The sequence below is a fragment of the Paramormyrops kingsleyae genome, chromosome 15 (genome assembly GCF_048594095.1).
Source record: "Paramormyrops kingsleyae isolate MSU_618 chromosome 15, PKINGS_0.4, whole genome shotgun sequence".
Taxonomy (NCBI): Eukaryota; Metazoa; Chordata; class Actinopteri; order Osteoglossiformes; family Mormyridae; genus Paramormyrops; species Paramormyrops kingsleyae.
The window spans coordinates 9,494,185-9,516,238 of record NC_132811.1 but is presented as its reverse complement, the minus strand read 5'-3'; the positions used below and the strand labels follow the sequence as shown (position 1 = coordinate 9,516,238).

At 40.5% G+C, this 22,054-nt stretch overlaps 1 protein-coding gene across 2 annotated transcripts in view; it reads left to right on the top strand.

Moving 5' to 3' along the window:
• The window catches only part of LOC111833989 (uncharacterized), an 83,838-nt gene that overhangs the window by 15,110 nt on the left and 46,674 nt on the right, over positions 1-22,054 (top strand). For both annotated transcript variants that reach the window (XM_072699517.1, XM_023792817.2), the window contains exons 5-13: positions 6,159-6,212; positions 8,248-8,301; positions 14,137-14,190; positions 14,383-14,436; positions 15,788-15,832; positions 16,947-17,000; positions 17,522-17,566; positions 20,409-20,462; positions 21,533-21,577. In XM_072699517.1, coding sequence (XP_072555618.1) covers positions 6,159-6,212; positions 8,248-8,301; positions 14,137-14,190; positions 14,383-14,436; positions 15,788-15,832; positions 16,947-17,000; positions 17,522-17,566; positions 20,409-20,462; positions 21,533-21,577 — 459 coding nt within the window. The remainder of the gene's footprint in view (positions 1-6,158; positions 6,213-8,247; positions 8,302-14,136; positions 14,191-14,382; positions 14,437-15,787; positions 15,833-16,946; positions 17,001-17,521; positions 17,567-20,408; positions 20,463-21,532; positions 21,578-22,054) is intronic.

Sequence of the window (22,054 nt, the reverse complement as noted above, 5' to 3'; positions counted from 1 at the left end):
GTGAAACAGGTTCTGTTTTGTGCACTGATTTTTGTGATACTTGAATGCATCCATACATTATTTGGCTGTAAAGACACTGTTACTGATGTCTGTGATACATGCTAATAGAGATGCATCTATGTAAAAATGGCAGTCCCTAGACACACTGAAAGATCTGGGGATTTCCCAGAAGGAGCTAGAGTCTGTGCTTCTGGTCTTGTCTGGCCCACTCGGCATGCTGCCATTGTGACCTTCACCAGGAAAGCTAGAGGTTGGATGGATGGATATATGGAAAAGGAGTTATTATAGTTTAATTGGTAATACTTTACATGATAATTAGTAATTACTTTGTTCATGATTTGTAATTCACTAGTAACCAACATAGTTAATGAATCAAGTAATGAATAATACAAATGAAATACTGATCTTATGTTTGTTCATCATTAATGAAGCATAATTGAACTGAGCTGGTTGCATCACCAGTGTCTGATTGTTCGAAATGCACTGAGATACCAGTGGTCTGTGTCGATATAGGTGGATTATCTGAAGGAAAAAAGGCAATATATATATATAATACAAATTATTTGTAGCATCGCACATTGTGAAGTATTGGTGCACACTTCTGCTTAAAAAAGTACTACGGACTGGCTGCATGCAACGGACTCGTAATGCAAACTTAGAGAAACGTCGATGCATAAATCTCATCTGTGAGGCTACATCTCCTGTGACCCCTGGTTGAGGAGCCAGGGAAGAGGTGGCACTGTAACCGTTATCGCCTTCTACTGTTCTAGGGTGGTATTACAAAAAAAAATCCCACGTGCATCAAGAAATTGACACTACAATGTCCAGGGTGATCAAGAGTTTTTGTGAACCATGTGACCATCGAATAATTGAAATCTGAATGTTAAAAAAGAGAATAACATAAGAATCCATTATTATTATTATTATTTTTTTATTATTATTATTCCCTAATATGAGGGAAACTTATGGGCTCCCAACCGCTTGGGGCTTGGAGCCCAATATATTTGCTCTGCAAATATAGTTATTATTATTATTATTATTATTATTATTATTATTATTATTTTATTGTTATTCTTATTAGGGATTAAATTGTAATTCATGATATTCATACATTGACATGTATGAGGATCTTATGACAGTATTAAGAAGTTCCCACTTTGCTTAATAAACCCCCCCTCCCCCCCCCCAAGCTACCCTGTTGGAAAACACATCTGGCACACTTAGACATTGCTCTTTTTTTTGCAGTGCTGGTGAAGTAGTGGTTTAAACAAAAACTTAAACTCATTACTTAAAAACTTTACCTATGTACGTGTGCCACTTTAAAACCATAGGTATGTATGTTTGTCATATCTAGACCTAAGTCATCATTTAGCATGCTACAGTTTTTTAAACATCTTATGAAGAAGAAGCATGATTTGAATATATTTGCTAATTATGTTCTTCACATATGAAAATACGGAGCAAACGGCACTCAACATATGAGAAAACTGAACACGCAATGCTCCCAATTACTCCGTATCGATTATAGTAATGTCTGATTCATGGAGGAATAAGTCTTTTGAACCGGTTCTTTTCAGGGAATCAGTCAAACCAGTTTCCAAATAAAAAAAGAATCGAACTTTCTGTAGATTCATGTGTTGTATGGGTACATGTCTTAGATTCTAAAAATATTCGACAAATTAACATATAAAAACGCACAGTGACCTTTGTAAATTCACACATATTTTTTTTGTAGACTCTCTATAGCCATGTTGCCTTCAGTGCCCCTCCGCATACCGTAATCCGTTGTGTTTGTACTGTGCCCATGCCTGGCCGCATGGTGGCCCTCCGCATACCGTAATCCTTTGTGTTTGTACTGTGCCCATGCCTGGCCGCATGGTGGCCCTCCGCATACCGTAATCCTTTGTGTTTGTACTGTGCCCATGCCTGGCCGCATGGTGGCCCTCCGCATACCGTAATCCTTTGTGTTTGTACTGTGCCCATGCCTGGCCGCATGGTGGCCCTCCGCATACCGTAATCCTTTGTGTTTGTACTGTGCCCGTGCCTGGCCGCATGGTGGCCCTCCGCATACCGTAATCCTTTGTGTTTGTACTGTGCCCGTGCCTGGCCGCATGGTGGCCCTCCGCATACCGTAATCCTTTGTGTTTGTACTGTGCCCGTGCCTGGCCGCATGGTGGCTCTCCGCATACCGTAATCCTTTGTGTTTGTACTGTGCCCGTGCCTGGCCGCATGGTGGCCCTCCAACATACCGTAATCCTTTGTGTTTGTACTGTGCCCGTGCCTGACCGCATGGTGCCCCTCCGCATACCGTAATCCTTTGTGTTTGTACTGTGCCCGTGCCTGGCCGCATGGTGCCCCTCCAACATACCGTAATCCTTTGTGTTTGTACTGTGCCCATGCCTGGCCGCATGGTGCCCCTCCGCATACAGTAATCCTTTGTGTTTGTACTGTGCCCATGCCTGGCCGCATGGTGGCCCTCCGCATACCGTAATCCTTTGTGTTTGTACTGTGCCCATGCCTGGCCGCATGGTGCCCCTCCGCATACCGTAATCCTTTGTGTTTGTACTGTGCCCATGCCTGGCCGCATGGTGGCCCTCCGCATACCGTAATCCTTTGTGTTTGTACTGTGCCCATGCCTGGCCGCATGGTGGCCCTCCGCATACCGTAATCCTTTGTGTTTGTACTGTGCCCATGCCTGGCCGCATGGTGCCCCTCCGCATACCGTAATCCTTTGTGTTTGTACTGTGCCCGTGCCTGGCCGCATGGTGGCCCTCCGCATACCGTAATCCTTTGTGTTTGTACTGTGCCCGTGCCTGGCCGCATGGTGGCCCTCCGCATACCGTAATCCTTTGTGTTTGTACTGTGCCCGTGCCTGGCCGCATGGTGGCCCTCCGCATACCGTAATCCTTTGTGTTTGTACTGTGCCCGTGCCTGGCCGCATGGTGGCCCTCCGCATACCGTAATCCTTTGTGTTTGTACTGTGCCCATGCCTGGCCGCATGGTGGCCCTCCGCATACCGTAATCCTTTGTGTTTGTACTGTGCCCATGCCTGGCCGCATGGTGGCCCTCCAACATACCGTAATCCTTTGTGTTTGTACTGTGCCCATGCCTGGCCGCATGGTGGCCCTCCGCATACCGTAATCCTTTGTGTTTGTACTGTGCCCGTGCCTGGCCGCATGGTGCCCCTCCGCATACCGTAATCCTTTGTGTTTGTACTGTGCCCCTGCCTGGCCGCATGGTGCCCCTCCGCATACCGTAATCCTTTGTGTTTGTACTGTGCCCGTGCCTGGCCGCATGGTGGCCCTCCGCATACCGTAATCCTTTGTGTTTGTACTGTGCCCGTGCCTGGCCGCATGGTGGCCCTCCGCATACCGTAATCCTTTGTGTTTGTACTGTGCCCGTGCCTGGCCGCATGGTGGCCCTCCGCATACCGTAATCCTTTGTGTTTGTACTGTGCCCATGCCTGGCCGCATGGTGGCCCTCCGCATACCGTAATCCTTTGTGTTTGTACTGTGCCCATGCCTGGCCGCATGGTGGCCCTCCGCATACCGTAATCCTTTGTGTTTGTACTGTGCCCATGCCTGGCCGCATGGTGGCCCTCCGCATACCGTAATCCTTTGTGTTTGTACTGTGTTCGTGCCCAGTGGCTGTGGCTTGCCAACTCCCGACTCTGGCAATCGACACCTTTGTGAGTTTGGTACGTTTGGTTGAAGCAGTTCACTGTGACTTTGAGTAGCTCAGCATTTTACTGAATTTGGTTCAAGCGGTTTCTCGGTTAATCTTGCGAGATCCAGAACTCCCAGAGTAACTGGTTCTGATTTTGCTGAAGTCTGCTTGTTAAGAGATCTGGTTAGTGAATGTGCTGATCCCAATAGCTTTTGCAAAGCGGTTGTTATATTCTGTATGTTGTGTTTTTGGTGTTGGTGTTTATCCTTTAATGAAAGCAATTTAGATCACTGGATCAGGCTACTAATTTGTCCCCATTCAGAGTCAATCGTGATTTCCGTTGAGTATGATGTCGTTTCCTGGACTTGGGAAGGAGGTGGGTTTCTGGAGACCACAGCACAATTTTTTGTTTCACTCATTTCTGAATTTTTGGGTGTGCTGCTGGTTCTTCCCTGTTTCTCATTACTGAAGGGCTTCTTCCTTGCTTTATGGGACTTCAGTCCTGCTCCTAGGAACCTGATGCAAACTGTCCTAGCAGTGCCCTTCACACCTGCACTTAATGATTGCCGTTCCTTTTGAAAGTCACTTGATGTCATCTTACGATTCATGAAAGACTGTTGCATAAGTTAATGGTCATCTCTGGCATCAGAAAATTGCTTTTGCCCTCTACCTCTCTGGTTTTTGGTCATTCCCAGTGTCTCCAGCTTTACCTTACTCTTCTGTACTGCTGTCTTAGAAATTTTGAAGCTGGAAGCAACCTGCTGCTCAGCGTAGCCTTCTGCCAGCAGAACCACAATTAAGTCAGGATTTAAAAATGCAGCTTTGTTTAAAAATATAATATTTATACTAAAAAAATTGTGGTCTCAGTTTTTTCAGTGGTTGTATGCTAAATAAGCACAGAAGACGCCGATAGTTAAAAGGTTAAATATCATGCATAATTTCATATGAAACTACACCACCACACCAAAACAATGGAGGATAAATAAGTGGTTTTGTTAGTTATTGGGGGGATCGATTGTGATCAAAACGTATTTATTCATATTTTATGTATATGACCCGCAAAATGTTCATGATAAATCTGGCCAGCAGATCGATCTTATGTTTCTCACAAAATAAAAAATGATAATATAACGTTATCCCCCTAATAAGCAGCGACAAGTTTCACTTCTGGTACTGGCAATACTAGGCAGAAGTACATTGGTTATGAATCGATTTTTCAGAAATATGGAGACACAAGCAAAAAATGTACTAATTGATGCATTAAATGTAATTGAGGTACAGAAATAATTTCATCTGCTCAGGTTCATCTTTTCTGCACTTCCTTATAACATCTATGTTAGTACTGGGGCTTGTGGTCAGCAAGTTTATCTCTTGGCGAGACCGGTCTTGCTAAATTGCCTTCCAAGAATCAACATGGGACACAATGAATCATGGGATTGCTGGCACTTGGTGAAGATGCAGCCAATGTATTCTTGATATTTAGGCCAGAACAAGACTAGGAATTTTTCCCGTCCTTTGAACTTGTGTTCTTAGAATTGGAACTGATCTTCAGCAATGAAAGATGATTTAAAACGGGTACACGAGAACACAAGTACTGTCAAGTACACATATTGAGATTCACCCCTAGTGTGAAATAGGTACTAAGAAAGGGTTCCAGAACTGGCTCTGAGGAACTACAATCGGACCGAGTTACTGTGTTGTGAATACGACAAAGGATCCTGGTTCTAGAAAAGGTTCTGGTCCCAGAAAAGTATGCATTGGGTATGGCCTGGTCCCTGTATGCCAGTGGAAAAATATCATATATTTTTCATGCAGGGAAGAAGTGTTAATTCAGAAAATTAAGTGTAACCCCTCTGAATGAATGACTTAATGCAATGTTATTTGCATGGTTTACTTCATTGATAGCATCCTAAGGACACTTAGGCTCCAAGTGTTATTATATTGTAATTAGAATTTGTGTTAATATATGAACCAACATGGTTGTATTTTTTAGAGGTTGTATATACAAAGAGAAATATTGCTGTCATACCTACCAATTAATATAAAAATTTATTTAAAAATAATAAAAAAACAAGCAGACTACAGACTTGTAAGTGTTTGTTAAATCGATAAGTATAAATAAAGTAATAATGCAAAAATTTGATAGGTTGAAGTGGACACTGGATGATATCATTTAGGATGAATATTACTATTTCCCAATACACGGCTGGAGTAGGTGATGGCTACAGTTGCAATGTGTAAATTTGACACTGGAAATTTTATGCATACCTAGTTTTTTCCATTAATACATGACATGCATAAAATATGTATATATGAATTTCACATCTTCCTATCTTTTTAAGAATCGAAAGTACTTATGAAGGCAGTGATGGCCAATTAATAGCATTTCATATCATTTATTGCCATGGAGAATTTCACTGACATTTTAAGTATGATACAACCTAATGTACAGTTTCGCTGTGTGATTGAGAAACTTCTGTTCTTTCTTTAAGGGTTCTCCCGGTCCCCCTGGCTTGCCCGGGCCTTTCGGAAAACGCGGACCTCGAGTAAGTACCAAAAGATGTTTTCTCGTTGCTTCATCCAGGGTCTTGACAGGTTTTTTCCTGACTTGTGTTTCCCGTTACTGACATACCATATATTACACATACGTCACTCATAGTGCATGAGGAATATTGTCAGTAACAGATGAGTGTGTTCACTGCATTCTGCGGTTCATCTTCCACACCACTGCTATTGGATACCAGTAATGCTCTGGCTTATGTCCTGTAACTGATCAGGTGAAAATACAGTGTAAGCTATTCATTTGACCAGAGAGGATTACGCTAAAGTTTCTTTAATAGCTTGGATTAGGATAAGAAAAAACACACGAAACAAGTTTTTGATTACATCTCCACGTGCACTCAAATGGTAGTAAACTTGATTCTTTTATTGATCTTTCCACTTAGAAGTTCTCAGTTTTCAACTCGAAGAAACAAAGACATTTATACATTAGTACACATTTTATGTTTGTTTCAGAAAGTGGATCAAGATAAAGTATCACTGACAGATTGAAACGGTTGGTTACACATTTCACTGTTTGACCCGAGCCACACTATATTGTGACATAAACTATATCAAAAGACTTAATGACTAAAACGAAAGGAATGCTTTTCATCGGTTCTGGGGTCCAACATTATCATCTTGCATGGTACAGGACCATTTTTAATCAGAGTAACATTTTAATGTCCCACTGGTACAATTTAATATACTGTACAGTCTATGTTGCTTACTGGTCATTCATCTTCTATATTCAGAAGAACTACTGACGTCCTTTATTGAGCATGAAATTTACTGCATGTAGTTAGGGGCAAACTTCCAATAAGGCAAGGGTAAGCAGCCGCCTCAGAATTTCCAGAAGTTACATTAAAGGATGCAACGTAATACATCTGTTATTTGCATGTTTAGCTACGGTTTTCAGGATAGACAATGTTGCCCCCCGTCCCGGCTATAATTGACTATTATACTTTGAGACTTTGTGCTGGCAACTATTCTCTTAACACTGACATCTGCCGGTTGTGTCACTGCCAAGTGAATTGGTATAAAGTAGGTGAAAACAGAGCAGAGATACAAGACTACAAGACTTTGATGCTGTCTCGCTAGAGTAGTAGACACATTGTGAATAGTCGTGGAGAGAGCACAATTAAAGGAATGTATTCAAAAGTTTAAGACAGAACTTGGCAAAAGGGCGAATGTGTAAACTTATTAAATTTTCCAGATTGATTTGCCAGTGCGATACCCTCCTCCCTCCAATCGCCAAATTTTACCAACAGCATTCCCACCCCCTTCCCGTTCGATAAGTTTTACCGCTGCTTTGATTAGCTCATTATTGATGTTTAGTCATTTTTTAATTCCCTGTTGTTTCTCTTTCGCTTCCAAAAAAATAAAAATAACTGAAGTGGTTCATGTGAGCCTGAGGCCCCCAGAGAAGTTAATCCGCCTCTGCATGTAGCACTAAAAATCACGTGGGAAGTTTTATGTGATTCAGTCTAAATGGTCTGTTGGAATTCACTGTTTCTCAGTTGTTTGGTTCTTTAATCCTGGTTCATTTGAAGTAGCAGTGATGAGTCACAATATTTAAGGCGTAAATGCTTTAAACAACCCAAGATGTCACCCATTCTGCTGAGCCTTCATCTCTTCCTTCCCCCCTTAAGCTGCCTCATGACTTCCCTCAGTTTTTCTATTGATAGGCTGCAGAAGAGGATGGGCTGACATTGAGATGTCTGGCGTGTAACAGACAGACTAGACTGCACCTTAATATGTATATGAGGGTTTGTGAAGAATGGATGTTGTAAATTAGATTAGATTAGATAAACTTTACTGATCTCAGGGGAACATTCTTGAAATAATCTACTTATCTTTTTTTTCTGTGGATGTATGCTTTATATACACCAAAAGCATACCTTTATTTCAGATTATTTGTCCTTTTTAAGTGTGACACCTTATCTGCCTAAGTCCTCTTTAGTTTTGTTTTATATTGTTTTATGTTAGTTTTTCTGTTAATTTTTCTTTTGTTCATGATCACCTGATTGCTTCATCCTGTAGGGCCCACCTGGTCTGCATGGAAATCCTGGATTACCTGGTCTACCTGGTCCCAAGGTGAGTCTTAAGAGTCTTACCTTTCAAAATGCTCAATATTTCCTGTGACTCTCACCAGGAGAAGCACTTACATGATGGATGAATGTTTCACATATATGCCTCTAGTAAAGTAAAAGACATCCTGCATCTTTTCATATTCCCCTGCACTGCATTAATGATCTGGCTCTTGTACATTCCATTAATGCAGTCGTGAAAAAAGAAATTAAGTATCATTCCAACAAGGAGTGTTAATGTTGTATTACATGAATGTTTATTGAGCTTTGGAGCAGAAAGGTGCCTTGGGGGTTGGATATCAGACAATGTGTTATAGCGTGCTGATGAATGAGAAGAAAATGTCTTTTGTACACCTTTTCATGAAGCATTGTCAGCTTTCGTGAGAGCGGACGTACAGTAAGATGTAAAGACACCTGGCCAGACTCTGCCTGTTAAGCGTGACATTGTGCTCATTGGAAGACAGTGTGTGTCATTGTGATTTAAGCAAGTTGGCAATCTGACATAACTGTTATCATCTGAGTGGCTAAAGATGATTGAACATGCCATTTCTGATCTACTCTTTCTTTCCAAATTTACACTGGTGGTGTGCTAATATTTACTGCGACATCTGAATTCAAATAAGAAATTAGTTGATGCTTCAATGACATACAGTAAATTACATTTATTTGGACAAATGGTTTTAAATATTCCAATATTGTTGCTTGTTTTGATACATTTTCTATTTTGATCACAGCGTCCTTCTTCCCCATGTATTTAACTAGTCACTGAGAGGATTTTGGCAGAAATGTTTCAATTTCCACTTGTCAAAGAGCTTTTGTGTCTTCAGGCTGGTCAATCGAGTAGAACCCGCTGCACAGATGCAGAGCTGGCCCAGCTGTCTTGGGGAAAGTTCACATGCTCCTTCTGACTCTTGATAAATGGACCTTTTACGCATTCCAGCTAAGGAAAGCATCATGTCAGAGATCTGGCATCTGTCTAATTCTTGGAAAGTGGGGAGTTGTTCAGTGTTCTCAGTGGGTTTCTAAGACATGCTTATGACGCTCTCTACGTAAAGCGTATGCTGAACGTATTGCCAGATAGACACGTGGACATGGAGATCTGTAGTGACACACACCCATGTACACGTGTGTGCACACGCACGCCCACAGCAGAGGGCTTAGAACCAGCACATGGGAAAATCCCTGCAGGCCCTGTAGTTCACTGACATCACTAAGCAGTGTGTCATAGTCAGCTATCATTACTGGGTGAAAAATGCCTTGCAGCTAGAAAATGTGTATTTTTGGCACTGGTGCTGGATACCGCAAACTATCTTAATAATACACTGCCATCCTTACGTATTTTATTAGCACCATAAATATATGTAATGTGGAATTCATAATTATGATTTACTTATTTATAATTCCATGTAGCTATATAGCTATATGAAATTTAATTTCACAGCTGGTATACGTCTACATTCATTCATGTGACAAAAATCGTGGAAAAGCGTATTGGATGTGGATGGTGAAGTTGCTGATAAAGAAAGAAAAAGCACATTTTTAGGGAATATGTACAATAACTTTGCAGTGTAATTGATTGTTTTTCTTTATGTAATGGTCAGTTCAAAACCATCCATAAACCTTTTAAAAAAAAGTTGTATGGCAAGTGTAATTTTAATATATGAAGTAATCTTAGCTGTTGTTTAGATATTATTGTGTTAATTATACATATGTACAGTGAATATAGTATATTCATCATTTTTTCCCACAGTGCAAAAATGAATGTAAACAGCTGGTGTTTTATTGAAGCAATTTAGGTGCCCTACCCAAAGGTAGATGAATTGTCTCCCACCTGGAAATTGAACCCTTGACCTTCCGAGTCTCTGTAAATCAGTGTGACCACGACATCAATTTCGCTTTGCGTATATCATTTAGCACCTGAGTAAGGTCACAGTTCAGCGGAGATTACACATTGTGCACGTCACCTTCTGAGGAGCCTCCTGGTCCAGCCATTACGCGTTGAAAGTCGGTTACTTCAGGATCGAAAGTTCCCACATAGCTCTTCATGGCTGTCTTACACAGATATGATTTCCCTGTATGCAGTAAATGTCTCATTGATGATAATTATGGAGGGTTGTGTGTGAATGGAATGCTTCCATTTACTTATTGGTGTACATTGCATTTTTGAATACTATAGTTTCATATTTAAAGGTGGAAGTAGGATTGCCAGCAGAAATACCAGCCACATTCAAGTCCATTTTGAGAAGCCTTCCTAGGCAGACCCCCAACACAGATTAGTACAGTCAGTCCCCGGGTTCAGAACGTCTGACTTACAGCCAGCTCATACTTATGAATGGACTGCAATTAACCCTATTAGCCTACATTAAAAATTCTATTTAAATACAATGCTTCATAATAATGAACGCATGCACTACTCTTGAAAACATTGCACAGCTTCAGCGATTCGTCGACTCAAGGTACAGTACAGTACTGTATGTAGTTACTTATATTATTACTGTATAATTATTATTATGTACTGTAGTGTTATTGTTCTGACTTTACCTACAAATCCGACTCATGACTGCCTGCATGTGAGGGGGGAGAGGATGGATGTCTGTTTCCGTCATTGACTTTCACGCCCTAACGTAGTACTGCTGTCTACTGTGGAAGTGTTCATTTAAAACGTATGTTTACTATTACTTGTCATTCATTGATATTGTAAATACCAATGTTACTCATAGTTACAGTGAATCAAACTACCTTATGTGAAAAAATGGTTCAACAAAATTGGTGCCATGATACACATTTTCACATCATATACATGCAAGGGGGCTAAGTGCAGCCAGGCTATTTATAAACTTTTCACTCTGGAATGACAATAGCCTATTAGATCAGATTTAAATATACTCTCATTTGTTTACTGACATTTTCTCTATGCTTTCACAGAGGTACTTAATCTTGAATTTTTATTTATTTATAAATGGACCATCGTCTGATTAGCCAGGTGCATGGTAAGAGAGAGGAGGTTAAATAATTGGTAACTCTTTATTTGTGGGGGCACAAGTAACTTTGTAACTCAGTAACTACTCAAGTACAAATCATGAACAAATATATTAACTGCATGAGATACATAAACTGTTATGATTGATTAATGATGAACAAACATGGGATCAGTATGTAACAAATACTTATTTTCTGGTTAATTAATACATTAAGTAAGAGTGTACTACTGTATTTGTTTCCCCTTTCAAGTAAAGTTTTACTGGACAATTAGATAAACCCGTTCTCTTTGGGTGCCTTAGTTTAGCTGGACTCTGCCAGGACCAGAGTAGAGAACATCTGCTTTATGATGAATGTAATTAGTCCAGAAGATCCCCAGCCTGTTCCTGGCGCACTGAGGTGTATGCAGATTTCCATCATACAGAATCGTTTACACTCTCAATTAAATTGTGTTTCCTTGACGAGGGTTAATTTTATGGCACTCTCTCCATGCCAAGATGATTAGAGAGTTGGAAAAGCTACATGAGCACTTTATTGTCAAGACAATGTTTGGGGATCCCATACGAGGTTTATAACATTTACCCTGCTAGGCCAAATGCATTCATCAGAGTTGGATCATTCAGGTCCAGAGAGTAAAAGTCCAGACCGGGATTTTGTTTCAACCATCCACTTGAGTACTCTGTGACTGTGACTCTTTATGCTCAACTGATTGGTTGAAACAAAATCCTGGTCTGGACGTTTACTCTCTGGACCTGAATTACCCAACTCTGGGATTAATTATTATTTTCCTTATTTCTGCTACCAATGCTACAATATGAGCCTTTCTTCAGGTAGCGTACCTGACAGACACACATATCAATATATATAACTGGACTACTGCTGCTTTGCCAGTTTGATCAAACTGCTATGGACTGTCATGTACTAGTGCGATATGGTGCTTTCAAAAAATTAGCGCACACAGCTTTCTTGCTGCCAGAAGCTAAACTTAAGCAAACTGATATCTTCATGAAGTATTTCAAACTTAAGCATAGACGTGGCATTTCCCTGTATAATCACCTTTCATTTGCAGTTCTGTGTTTAAACTGTACTGTGTGGGGGTGGCTCCGTGGGTAACATAATTGCCTCACACGTCCAGGGTTTGGGGTTTGAATCACATCTTGTTGTGTGTGTGGTGTTTGGAGGTTGTCATGTGGGTTTCTTCTGGATGCTACAGTTTCCACCCTATGTCCAAAGTCATAGTGTATATTTGTGTGTGCATCTACCCTGGATTTGACTGGCATCTTGTCCAGATTTTATCCCTGCCATGTGTTTTATGCTGCCTGAGATTGACTGCAGGCCCTCGCTTGACCTTTAGCAGGATAAGCGATTGGATGATGGATGGATGGTTGGTTTTTGTACAGGCTAGGGGTATTAGATTCTTGGCCTTGTTGCCTTATATGCGCTCTACAGCAGAGTCTTACCAACCCAGAGGAATAAATTCTACATCACTCCAAGTCCTGATTTTCGACCTCTCAGAAGAAGCTAATGAATCGTTTCCATAGGCTACCTTACCCTGTCCGATCCATATTGATCAAATCACCCACCAGATCAGCTACAACTGAACCAGTCGAATTTAATCCACCTCTCTGCCAGTATTACTCTGCACTTGTGTGTAAAGTTAGATTCTGTCGTCCAGATATTGAGCAGTGTCGTGCAGGAAAGAATGCATCGAATTTTTAACCATTGCATTTAAAGGTGGAGCTAAAAATGCAGAAATAATAACTGTATTCTCATGCAGTAATATTGTTGAAGAACACAGGAAAAGTTGACTGTTAATTGGTGTTGCTTATCTAATATTTGGAATGTTGAATTGTGGAATTAGCTTATTTATCTTCAAGGGGGCAGAGGAGGTAGACGTTAAGTTACACAGCTGGTGTCCTATAAAAAGAACATTCCAGTGAACCAACTGAGTCATCGTCTGTCAGCTGATAATCCTGTGTGGAAAAAAATGGCTGCATTTCCTGTGCTGCTCCGGAGTCTCTGCAGATTTGCCAAATCAAGGTGCAAAGATTAGTTTGTGCAGCGTAATGGGATAAACATAGCAAATGTTACGTTAAAACATGTTAAACTGATAAAAAGGCCAGACAGAGGGTGTGGTTTAAATCTGATGAGTTCCACTTTTAATCTAGTGAATGACTCATCAATTCAACTGCCCAAATACAAATGCTTTATCATCAGTATCAGTACTGCAAAGCAATATAATAAAAAATTCAGGCTACAGGCCCACACACTAATTATAGGCATGATATGTACTTAAACTCCTTGGTGCAAAAACCTGACATATTTGGTTGCTACATTTGCCTAATTATAGATTTATTTGTATAATTCTGTTTGTATTGTAGGAATCATACGTTACATTGAGTACATTTTATGTGACTTTAGTTACCGAATAATTAGTAAAGATATAGTATAGTCTGATTTGTTAGTGTGAAATATTTATAAGTGTTACGACTTGCTAGTATCTATGAAATTTCGACACTGTTTAGCCCCTGACCAGCATTTGTGTAATTAATTTATGCAGCACACATTGAATGTATAGTAAAGACACTGGCTTTATACAGTGCAGTATAATTTTTATATGCATTATTGGATCTGGAACACAATCCTTAAAGGCTCAAGTTAATACAAATAAAACCTTTATATGAAAATCCTAACATAAGTGAACTGTTTCATTTGGAAAGAGACATTTTCGAATCCAATTATGCAACTGCTATAGTCTCTTGTGACATTTACAGCATCAACTTCGCCATATTGTGAGTGGTTGTGGGGGAAAATGTGGAAGTCTCCACAATTAGTGATTATTTCTTGAATCTGTCTAAATCAGGGCTCCAAGGGTGATCCTGGGATGTCCCCAGGTCAGGCACCAAAAGGAGAAAAGGTAAAGAACACGAACCATCAGACCGTTACCCCGAATGCCTTGCTCTCTAGTGGTATCCTGTTGCATAGTGATATTTTTACATTGCATGTTTGCCGTCACCATAATCGCAAGTGGCATTCTTATTAACTATAAGCTAGCTACTTCACTGCTATTTTCAATATTGCTCCTTATTATTTCGGTTTTTCTTTTCAGGGCGATAGAGGTCCCCCAGGTCTACCAGGTTCACGTGGTTTACCAGGTCAAATGGTAAGATTTTACCACATTCTCTTGAGCTTAATAATTTGTAAAATGCACAATAAGATATTGCTTATGTCGAAGGTTTCTTGCATTTTTTTTTTACAAAAACAACAGAGCATAAATGCTGTGGGCCAAATTAAAAATGAAACCAGATCAACATTCTATGTCAACCAATGAAGAAAATGCAGTGCATTTTTGAAGCGAGAAAACATCGAATTTTCCAGTGAAAAGAGAACTTAGAACTTTCCAGAATCTGTTCCCCCCCATTATGGATGCTGAGCTTTACCTTTTACACCCCAGGAGCAAACTCTGCATTTGTTGTAGCTGAAATGAATAACCAGCTAATGATGCCTAACATCCCAGATGACAGTCTCCTTCGTAAAAGTTTTGATCCTCCTCCAGAAGCAGCAAAATTTAACTTTGTAATGTTTCCCAGACATGTACTTCAGTTCTTTTTCAGCTCTGAAGTTCGTTATCCTTTCAGAATAGGCAATGGTGTCAAATAATTTATTTTTGTGATTTAGCAGGACACCCTTGTAGGATTAGATTGGTGCCAAGACTTAAGACTGAACCATATAAAAGCAGAGAGATCCATGCTGTTAAATATCTGCTAATTACGCATCATTCCAAAATAAGACTTTGTTATAAAGGTTAGTGCTACATAAAAAAAATAGGTAGAAAACCAACTGCATTCTTGCCCATCTTCTCTTGAATTATTAAGTGGTGCTAAACCATTGGCTGTGATGAGGAAGGCTTAGCATTCCCTGTTTTTTCTCCATTAATGATTCCTGTTCACTGCACTACGAACCGCTATCTGGGGAACAGTAGCCCTTTAAGAGACAGGCCACCCAGAGCAGATGAACTCCTATAACCTACTACAGAGCCGCCTGTTTAGTGGGTTGCTATAGCAAACAATATTTAAAGTTTCCATATTTGACGCACTGTGATTTAATTTTGTATGGTCTTTGTCCTCTTTCAATGGCATTTATTAAGAGGCATTATTAGTTTTGTAGAAGCCCCCCCCATGTAGATGCTCAGTCTGACTGATCCAGTAGTTCTCCCCCCCCCCCCCCCCAATTTGATTGAATGACCATGATGCTTTTTATTGCCATTTGTACAAGTATGAGTACAGATATATAAGAATTCTTTGGTTCTCGCATATTCCATCATGCCCTCCTTTGAGACATGCACACACATACAGGTGAGAGCCAAGCTTGGTTCCGAGTGCAGGGTCCGGTGGCCCCGAAACGTTTTTCAAGGCTCCTGTGAGAATCCCAGCCGCACTCTCCTGCTATTAGAGTCATAAAGAGAGGAGATCAGCTTTGTTCTTTGCATAAGTCGTGGTTTCTCTGACCTCCAGGGTCCAAAGGGATACTCTGGGTCTCCGGGACTGCCAGGTGAACAGGTAAGCAGTGCACGTTCAGACAGGGGACTGCCGAGAGGCAAGTTCCACCTGATATCATTTCATCGTTTGTACGTTTAAAGAATAAGCTCTAAGAAATGACACCTCCTTTTTAAATCGACATACTAAAATCCCTTTTGAAGGCATTCTGAAGAAACACAGGATGTTACAAGTATTTTCATTTAAACTATTCAAAAAACTTAATGGTGACAACTAAAAACCTACATTCTCAGTCAATCAACTCTACAAAATAGAAAATACTCATCACAGAGTCCACCTCAGTATTTAATCTTTAAAATCAACAGCAGATCACCACCAGCATTGCAGTTTTTATAACTTTCAGGCCTTTTTAGGTAACTTACCTGTTCCTGGTACTGTGGTTATTGTTATTAATACATGATAATCTGACCTCCTGATAACCATACACACATTGTTACTCACTCAGTCTCCTGTTCACTTGAACTACAAGTTCCTGGAAGGAAATCAGAGCAGCAGAAGAGTGAGTTACAGCACAGGAGCTCAGATGGGCAGGAGGAAGCAATGCTAAATAAAACATGCCGCATAATGAAGGATTCCCAGAGCCATATTTTGCCAAAATGACATTTTAAAATGTCTAGCTGGCACAAAAATGCTTTTTGTTATTGGTTTTCTATTATGGTTTTTCCTTGGTAGAATCATGATTAGCCTGCACCAGGGCTACTCAAGGTCCGAACACTGCTGATTTTCCAGCCTACCTGGTCCAGTGAGCCAGGCGTGAAGCCTCTGTGACCAATCAGAATCAGCAATTATTAAACTAACTACTTGGGAGAACTGAAGACACGGCCAGGATTTGGAATCGGGGTCCAGATTTGAAGAGCTCTGGTCTATGCAATATAAAAATTAATTGTTCTGTTTCAGAGTATTATTTACAGTCAGTTGAATAATTATTCTCCAAAGGGGAAACGACACAAAGCTTTCTAAGCAGATTGTTGGAGACAAATTTATAAGCGAGTCTGTGATTTCGAAATGAATGACCCCTGTTACCTTGCAAATTGCTAAGGCAGCCTCTTCCAGCCCATGACTGGGAAAACGGACAAGAACATTCTTCTTTCTTTATCCTTTCTTTCTTCCTGCACAGGGCTTGCTAGGATTGTCTGGTTTGCCTGGGGAAGCAGGTTACCCTGGCAGGCAGGTGCAGTAACTAACTTCCAGTTTTTATTCATGTTTTTATTCATTCAATTTTATGTTGTTCCCTAGTAAATGGTTGTTTACTAACTTACTTTTGTCTGTGCTTGACTTCTTCACCGTTTTCTGTGATGTGTTCTTTTATTTATTCTTTGCTGATTTTTTTTTGTTATTCTTCAGATTAGTTTAAGCTTAGCAAAAGAATATGTTTATCAGTCTGTTAAACTATTACGACGTTTTCTAATATTAACAATGCAATAACATCTCGAAAGTTATGAAACACCTTTGATAGTGAAAAAGACATTTAGAGAGTATTGTTTGTGATTTGTAATTGAATAAGTATTGCATAATCAGTAAGAAGCATTAACCAGTATTAAGTATTCGTTTTGTTTTTTGCTGATTAAAGATTTATTTGTATACACAATGTGATGTTTGTATTGTAAATTCCAAAGCATTGTAATACATAGTCAGTAATTCTTTTTGCAGAAAATATATATTGCAAAATGAATCCCCTACTTTCTGTTGCAGGGTTTGGCTGGGCCAGAGGGCAACCCAGGTCCCAAAGGTGTTAGAGTGAGTATGTCCTAAACGCTGCAAGCGTTCTTCCTCCTTTGTGGCAAATGTGAATATTTAACTTCCTGAAAGCATTAGACGGCGACGGGCCCCAGGCGGTCTGAAAGCCCATTTAGGCTTCGTGTCCCTCATCGAGCATTAGCTACACGCTGCACAGAGATTCCTCTGGGGAGCACAGCCAGGTCCCGCTCTTGTTCAGGCATGAGCCTTTGCTAGGGTTCAGGTTTGTGCCCACGGGGAGGCCTGGCAGACAGCGTGTGAGCTTGCCGCCCTCAGCGCCGCTCCGATTTCTCACAATACATGACCTACGGATGAGTGCCAGGACATAGCGTGTTGCTACCAAAGGTTTAGCAGCAGGACATGCAAGGCAGGCAGGCAGGCAGGCGGCTGCCTGGGGCCCGGTGCTGGAAGGGGGCCCCCGAGGGCAGCTGATTGCATTTTACATGGCAACAACAAATCTGCTTTGTTTGTGTATCTTGTTTTACATAAAAGTGAAAATAAAGGAGTTGTGTTTGTTATTCTCTTCCTTGATAGTAAATTAGACTTTGCGCTAAAATAGCGGTAATGAATTTTTCTGTGTCGAGGGAGGGTGAGGTGGGGGACCCGTACAGTTGTTTTTTGCCTAGGGCCCCCCGAGAGTCGCTGGAATTGCCTCTGGTAGCTACTTGGCTACTTTCCGCACTAGACAGCTCAGAGCTATAGGATCCGTACTGGCAGAATCCCAGACACAGGGATGGGGAGTGATCGCTATTGGCAATAAGAAGAAAGCAGAGGACCAGGTGAAAAGTACAGAGGAAGGCCATGTTTCCTACGCACTCAGCAGGCGCCCATGCTGTGAACCGAGAGCAGACCACAGCTCAGATGCATCTCATTGTTCTACACTGTGGCTGGGTCTGAAAGATGCTGTTTGTCCCCAGGACACAGAATATGTGGCAGGACTTTGTGTAGAAAATTGGATCCAAATGAGGCCAGTAGACAGGGATCAGTTTGTCTTCCAGTCACTGTTCATGTTGTACTTTTTTATGCTAGTGCATTTGAACCCTACACGCTCCACCACCAAATGTGGCCTCCCTGACCATTAACAACATGCCATTCTGTGCTAGGACTGTTGGGTCTGATTTAAAATCATAAATAGCTGGAACATTGAACACGGCTTTTTTATTCTTATTGTGATGCCTGGAACACATAGTGTAGGAACCGGAATAGTGAAAACATATTTTTTCAGTATTATGTTAAAGGACAATGCATGTGATTTCATTCATACATCATACAGTCCATTAATAAAAAACATGTACTTTATGATATTAACATTTTGTCATAGAACACAATAGATGAAGAGGTATGGAAATTAATATCACATGCTAGTGCAGGTATATCTTACATGAGGAAATAGTAACTCAAAGAGGAAACAACAGAACAATTTCCTGGAAATTAAATCAGCAATGCCAAAATGCCTTGATCACAGATGTTTTTCCAATGTATGTATTTATTTTCAAATAATTACACATAATTATACTTTTCTGAGTGTTTGGAAATAAATTTAGCAAAATTACTTACATAGCCCCTGGCAAACCATTTGTTCACATAGGGCAGTATATAATTTTATGGAAAGCTTTTATAGAGAGTGAAAAGTTACACCTTACTGTGCGCAATAACTAAAAAATGTTTTGTTTTACTGTTAAATATACCAGCTTCTATGGAGCTTCCATGCTGTGACACACTATATTGCCTAACTATGGTCAGTTCCAGGAGCCTGTATAACTTAACTTATTTTAAAATGTCCTCTCTGGGTGAGAATCAGTGAACGGGTTACATTTTAAACTAAATTGAAATTTTATTGGAGACTTGGGCCTTTATCGGTGCCAGGCTGCTACTGGAGACGGGTAATGGAAACACGGTAAGAGAGAGCAGTATATCATGTCATGATGTCATGGTGTCTCACTCCTGACCCCACGCTTTGGTTTATGTGTCTCCTTACTCATAGTCATCAGCGTATACTGATTACTGGGGAGTCTTTTTTTTTGCATAAGATAGGAATGTTTTCCTCATTAATCCATTTTGGGATGCCAGGCTCATTAGGCAGTATATGATGGCATGAGTGAGGGCCGACTTGCAGAGCACGAGATGACATCAAACATGGCACAGTGCTGTGGATGTTGACGGTCCTGATGGGTTCCTTATCAATAGCAAGATCGGTTCTGAATAAGGCAAAATTTTCAGCTCTGAGAGCTCCGTGGAATGACACGTATATTCACAAATGCAACTTGTTAGAGACAATAGAGTTTTGCTAGCATTTCTCTATGAAGTTTAAGGGAAAATATTAGTTAACTGACTGATCTCTGTTACTTAAAAGGTAATTGAGAAAGACATTTAGACAATGAAACAGAATATATAAAACGTATCGAAACATTGGCACAAACTGCATGAATCACTTCCAACTAACTTTTTATTTAAAACAAGGAGCGGGGGGGTTGGGATTAGCATGGAATATGGAAAGTGTCACTGAACCCATGATTGCTGATGAATCTGCTGAAAGTTAATGTAGATTTTTATGCTTTTATGTAATAGAGGGTGTCCTTAGATGTTTTGGGATAGTACATCCTGAACATTTATACTGTACTTAGAGAACTGCCTATGCTGGGCATTAATAGATTATTATTGGTAGATTATTATAACAGCAGGAAAACAATCACACAGATTTCATACTTAATTCATATGAATCATGTAAATAAATATTAACTGGATATGATAAGGAATACTCTATTGATCCCAGGGGGCAATTCCTTACTATGTGTAATATGTACCCTGAGTAAATATGATGTGATGTGTGTATCTGTTTTAGGGCTTCATTGGACCTCCTGGCGTTGCAGGACCTCCTGGACTGGAGGGAGAAAGAGTAAGTCCTTTAGGTCACGTGACGGAGAGAATGTTACATGTGGTATTAGGTGGAAAGACCCTGTGGATGGCGTGTCTGTCACTGGATTGTGGGGGGACAGAGGCATATTGTGTTAATGGCATCTGACCGGAAAGCCCTGCTCATTTACAGACAAGCAGGCCAGGCAGAAGTTCAGTTCATTTTCCTTTGCCATTTGATGCAATGCTATGCCAACCAATGCTCCTCTAGGGGGGGCGCAGATACAAAACATCAGCTGCTGATGATTAACAAGCTTTTTATTCCACAAAGGTACCACAGATGCCTTAAGCTACTGTGGGACTCATTGTTGCCATGCTGGGAATTCTCTATGCTTTGAAATGTCAGTGGTCTATTGGTTAGGGGCTTTTTAGCTAGTTCTTTATCCAGTAAACTGTAATGTTTAAATCCCAACTATTTCCTATCTTAATGTGGAACAGTTTTTATTATAACATTTTTTTTTTACTTTTTATTATGATATTAGCTTAGGATTTTAATATCTGCTTTACTCAGTACAATTGCCTGAACATATACCTATATAATCTTCACCAGTTTTATTTTCCATAGTCTTACTTTATAAAGATATTATATAATGGTTTGATTATCTCATATTCGAACAGAGTGGTGGCTCTAAGGCTACGGATCTGTACCAGCAACTGGAAGGTTGCTGATTCAAGTCCTGTGCATGCCCAGAGTGATTCTACTCTGTTGGGCCCTTGAGCAAGGCCCTTAACCTGCAATCGCTTCATCCTGGGTATGATGTTATTCTACATACAGCCCTATAAGGAGGTCCTCCAACTTACAAGGGAAATACTTGGGGGTTGGTGGCAGGATTGGTACTCCAGTCACCGGGAAAAAACTCACACGGGTCCATTCGGACTAGTGTGGTGCTGAGGTACCACCTGCCACATGGCTGCACTCAGATTCTCATCCCTGAGGTGATTTGTCGTGTGGTGGGTGTACAATGCTCTGTAATTAGAGCATACTCCTTACCTTACCTTATCTCATTTCAAACTGCATTTTTTCTGATTCTGACTTGATATCTTGCTTCCCAGGGGATTCCTGGTCCAGTTGGCAAGGAAGGACCCAAAGGAAGACAGGTAGGCTATTTTCACCCCATAATTCAAGATGGATTATGCAAATATATAATTAGCTATGAGATTAAATTTTTTCATAAATTTCCTTCATTGTCACTGTGACATGAAAAGAAAAATAAGACCTTAAACCAAAGAACGAAAGCCTTAGGGCACATAGAACGTTTTTTTTTTTTTTTTTGACTGTGTGAGATGTCAGTGTAAGGTGTGTGTTCTGTGGACATTTCTGTCTTTTCAGAAGGAACATGAAGTTTATGTAGGAGTCACCCCACAGGATAAACTGCTTTTTTCTTTTTTAACAAAGCCTTATTTGGAAGGTTGTTTTGTTTTGTTTTTGTTTCAGTGGTTTGGGGTTACTGCTGTGTTTTTGTTAATCTATCCATAAAAGAACTAAATAGAAGGTATGATAGATATAAACTGGTATTGTGGGATTTGCCTCTAGTCTGTTAAGCAACAAACTGTTGCCTAAATTCGAGATGGGCT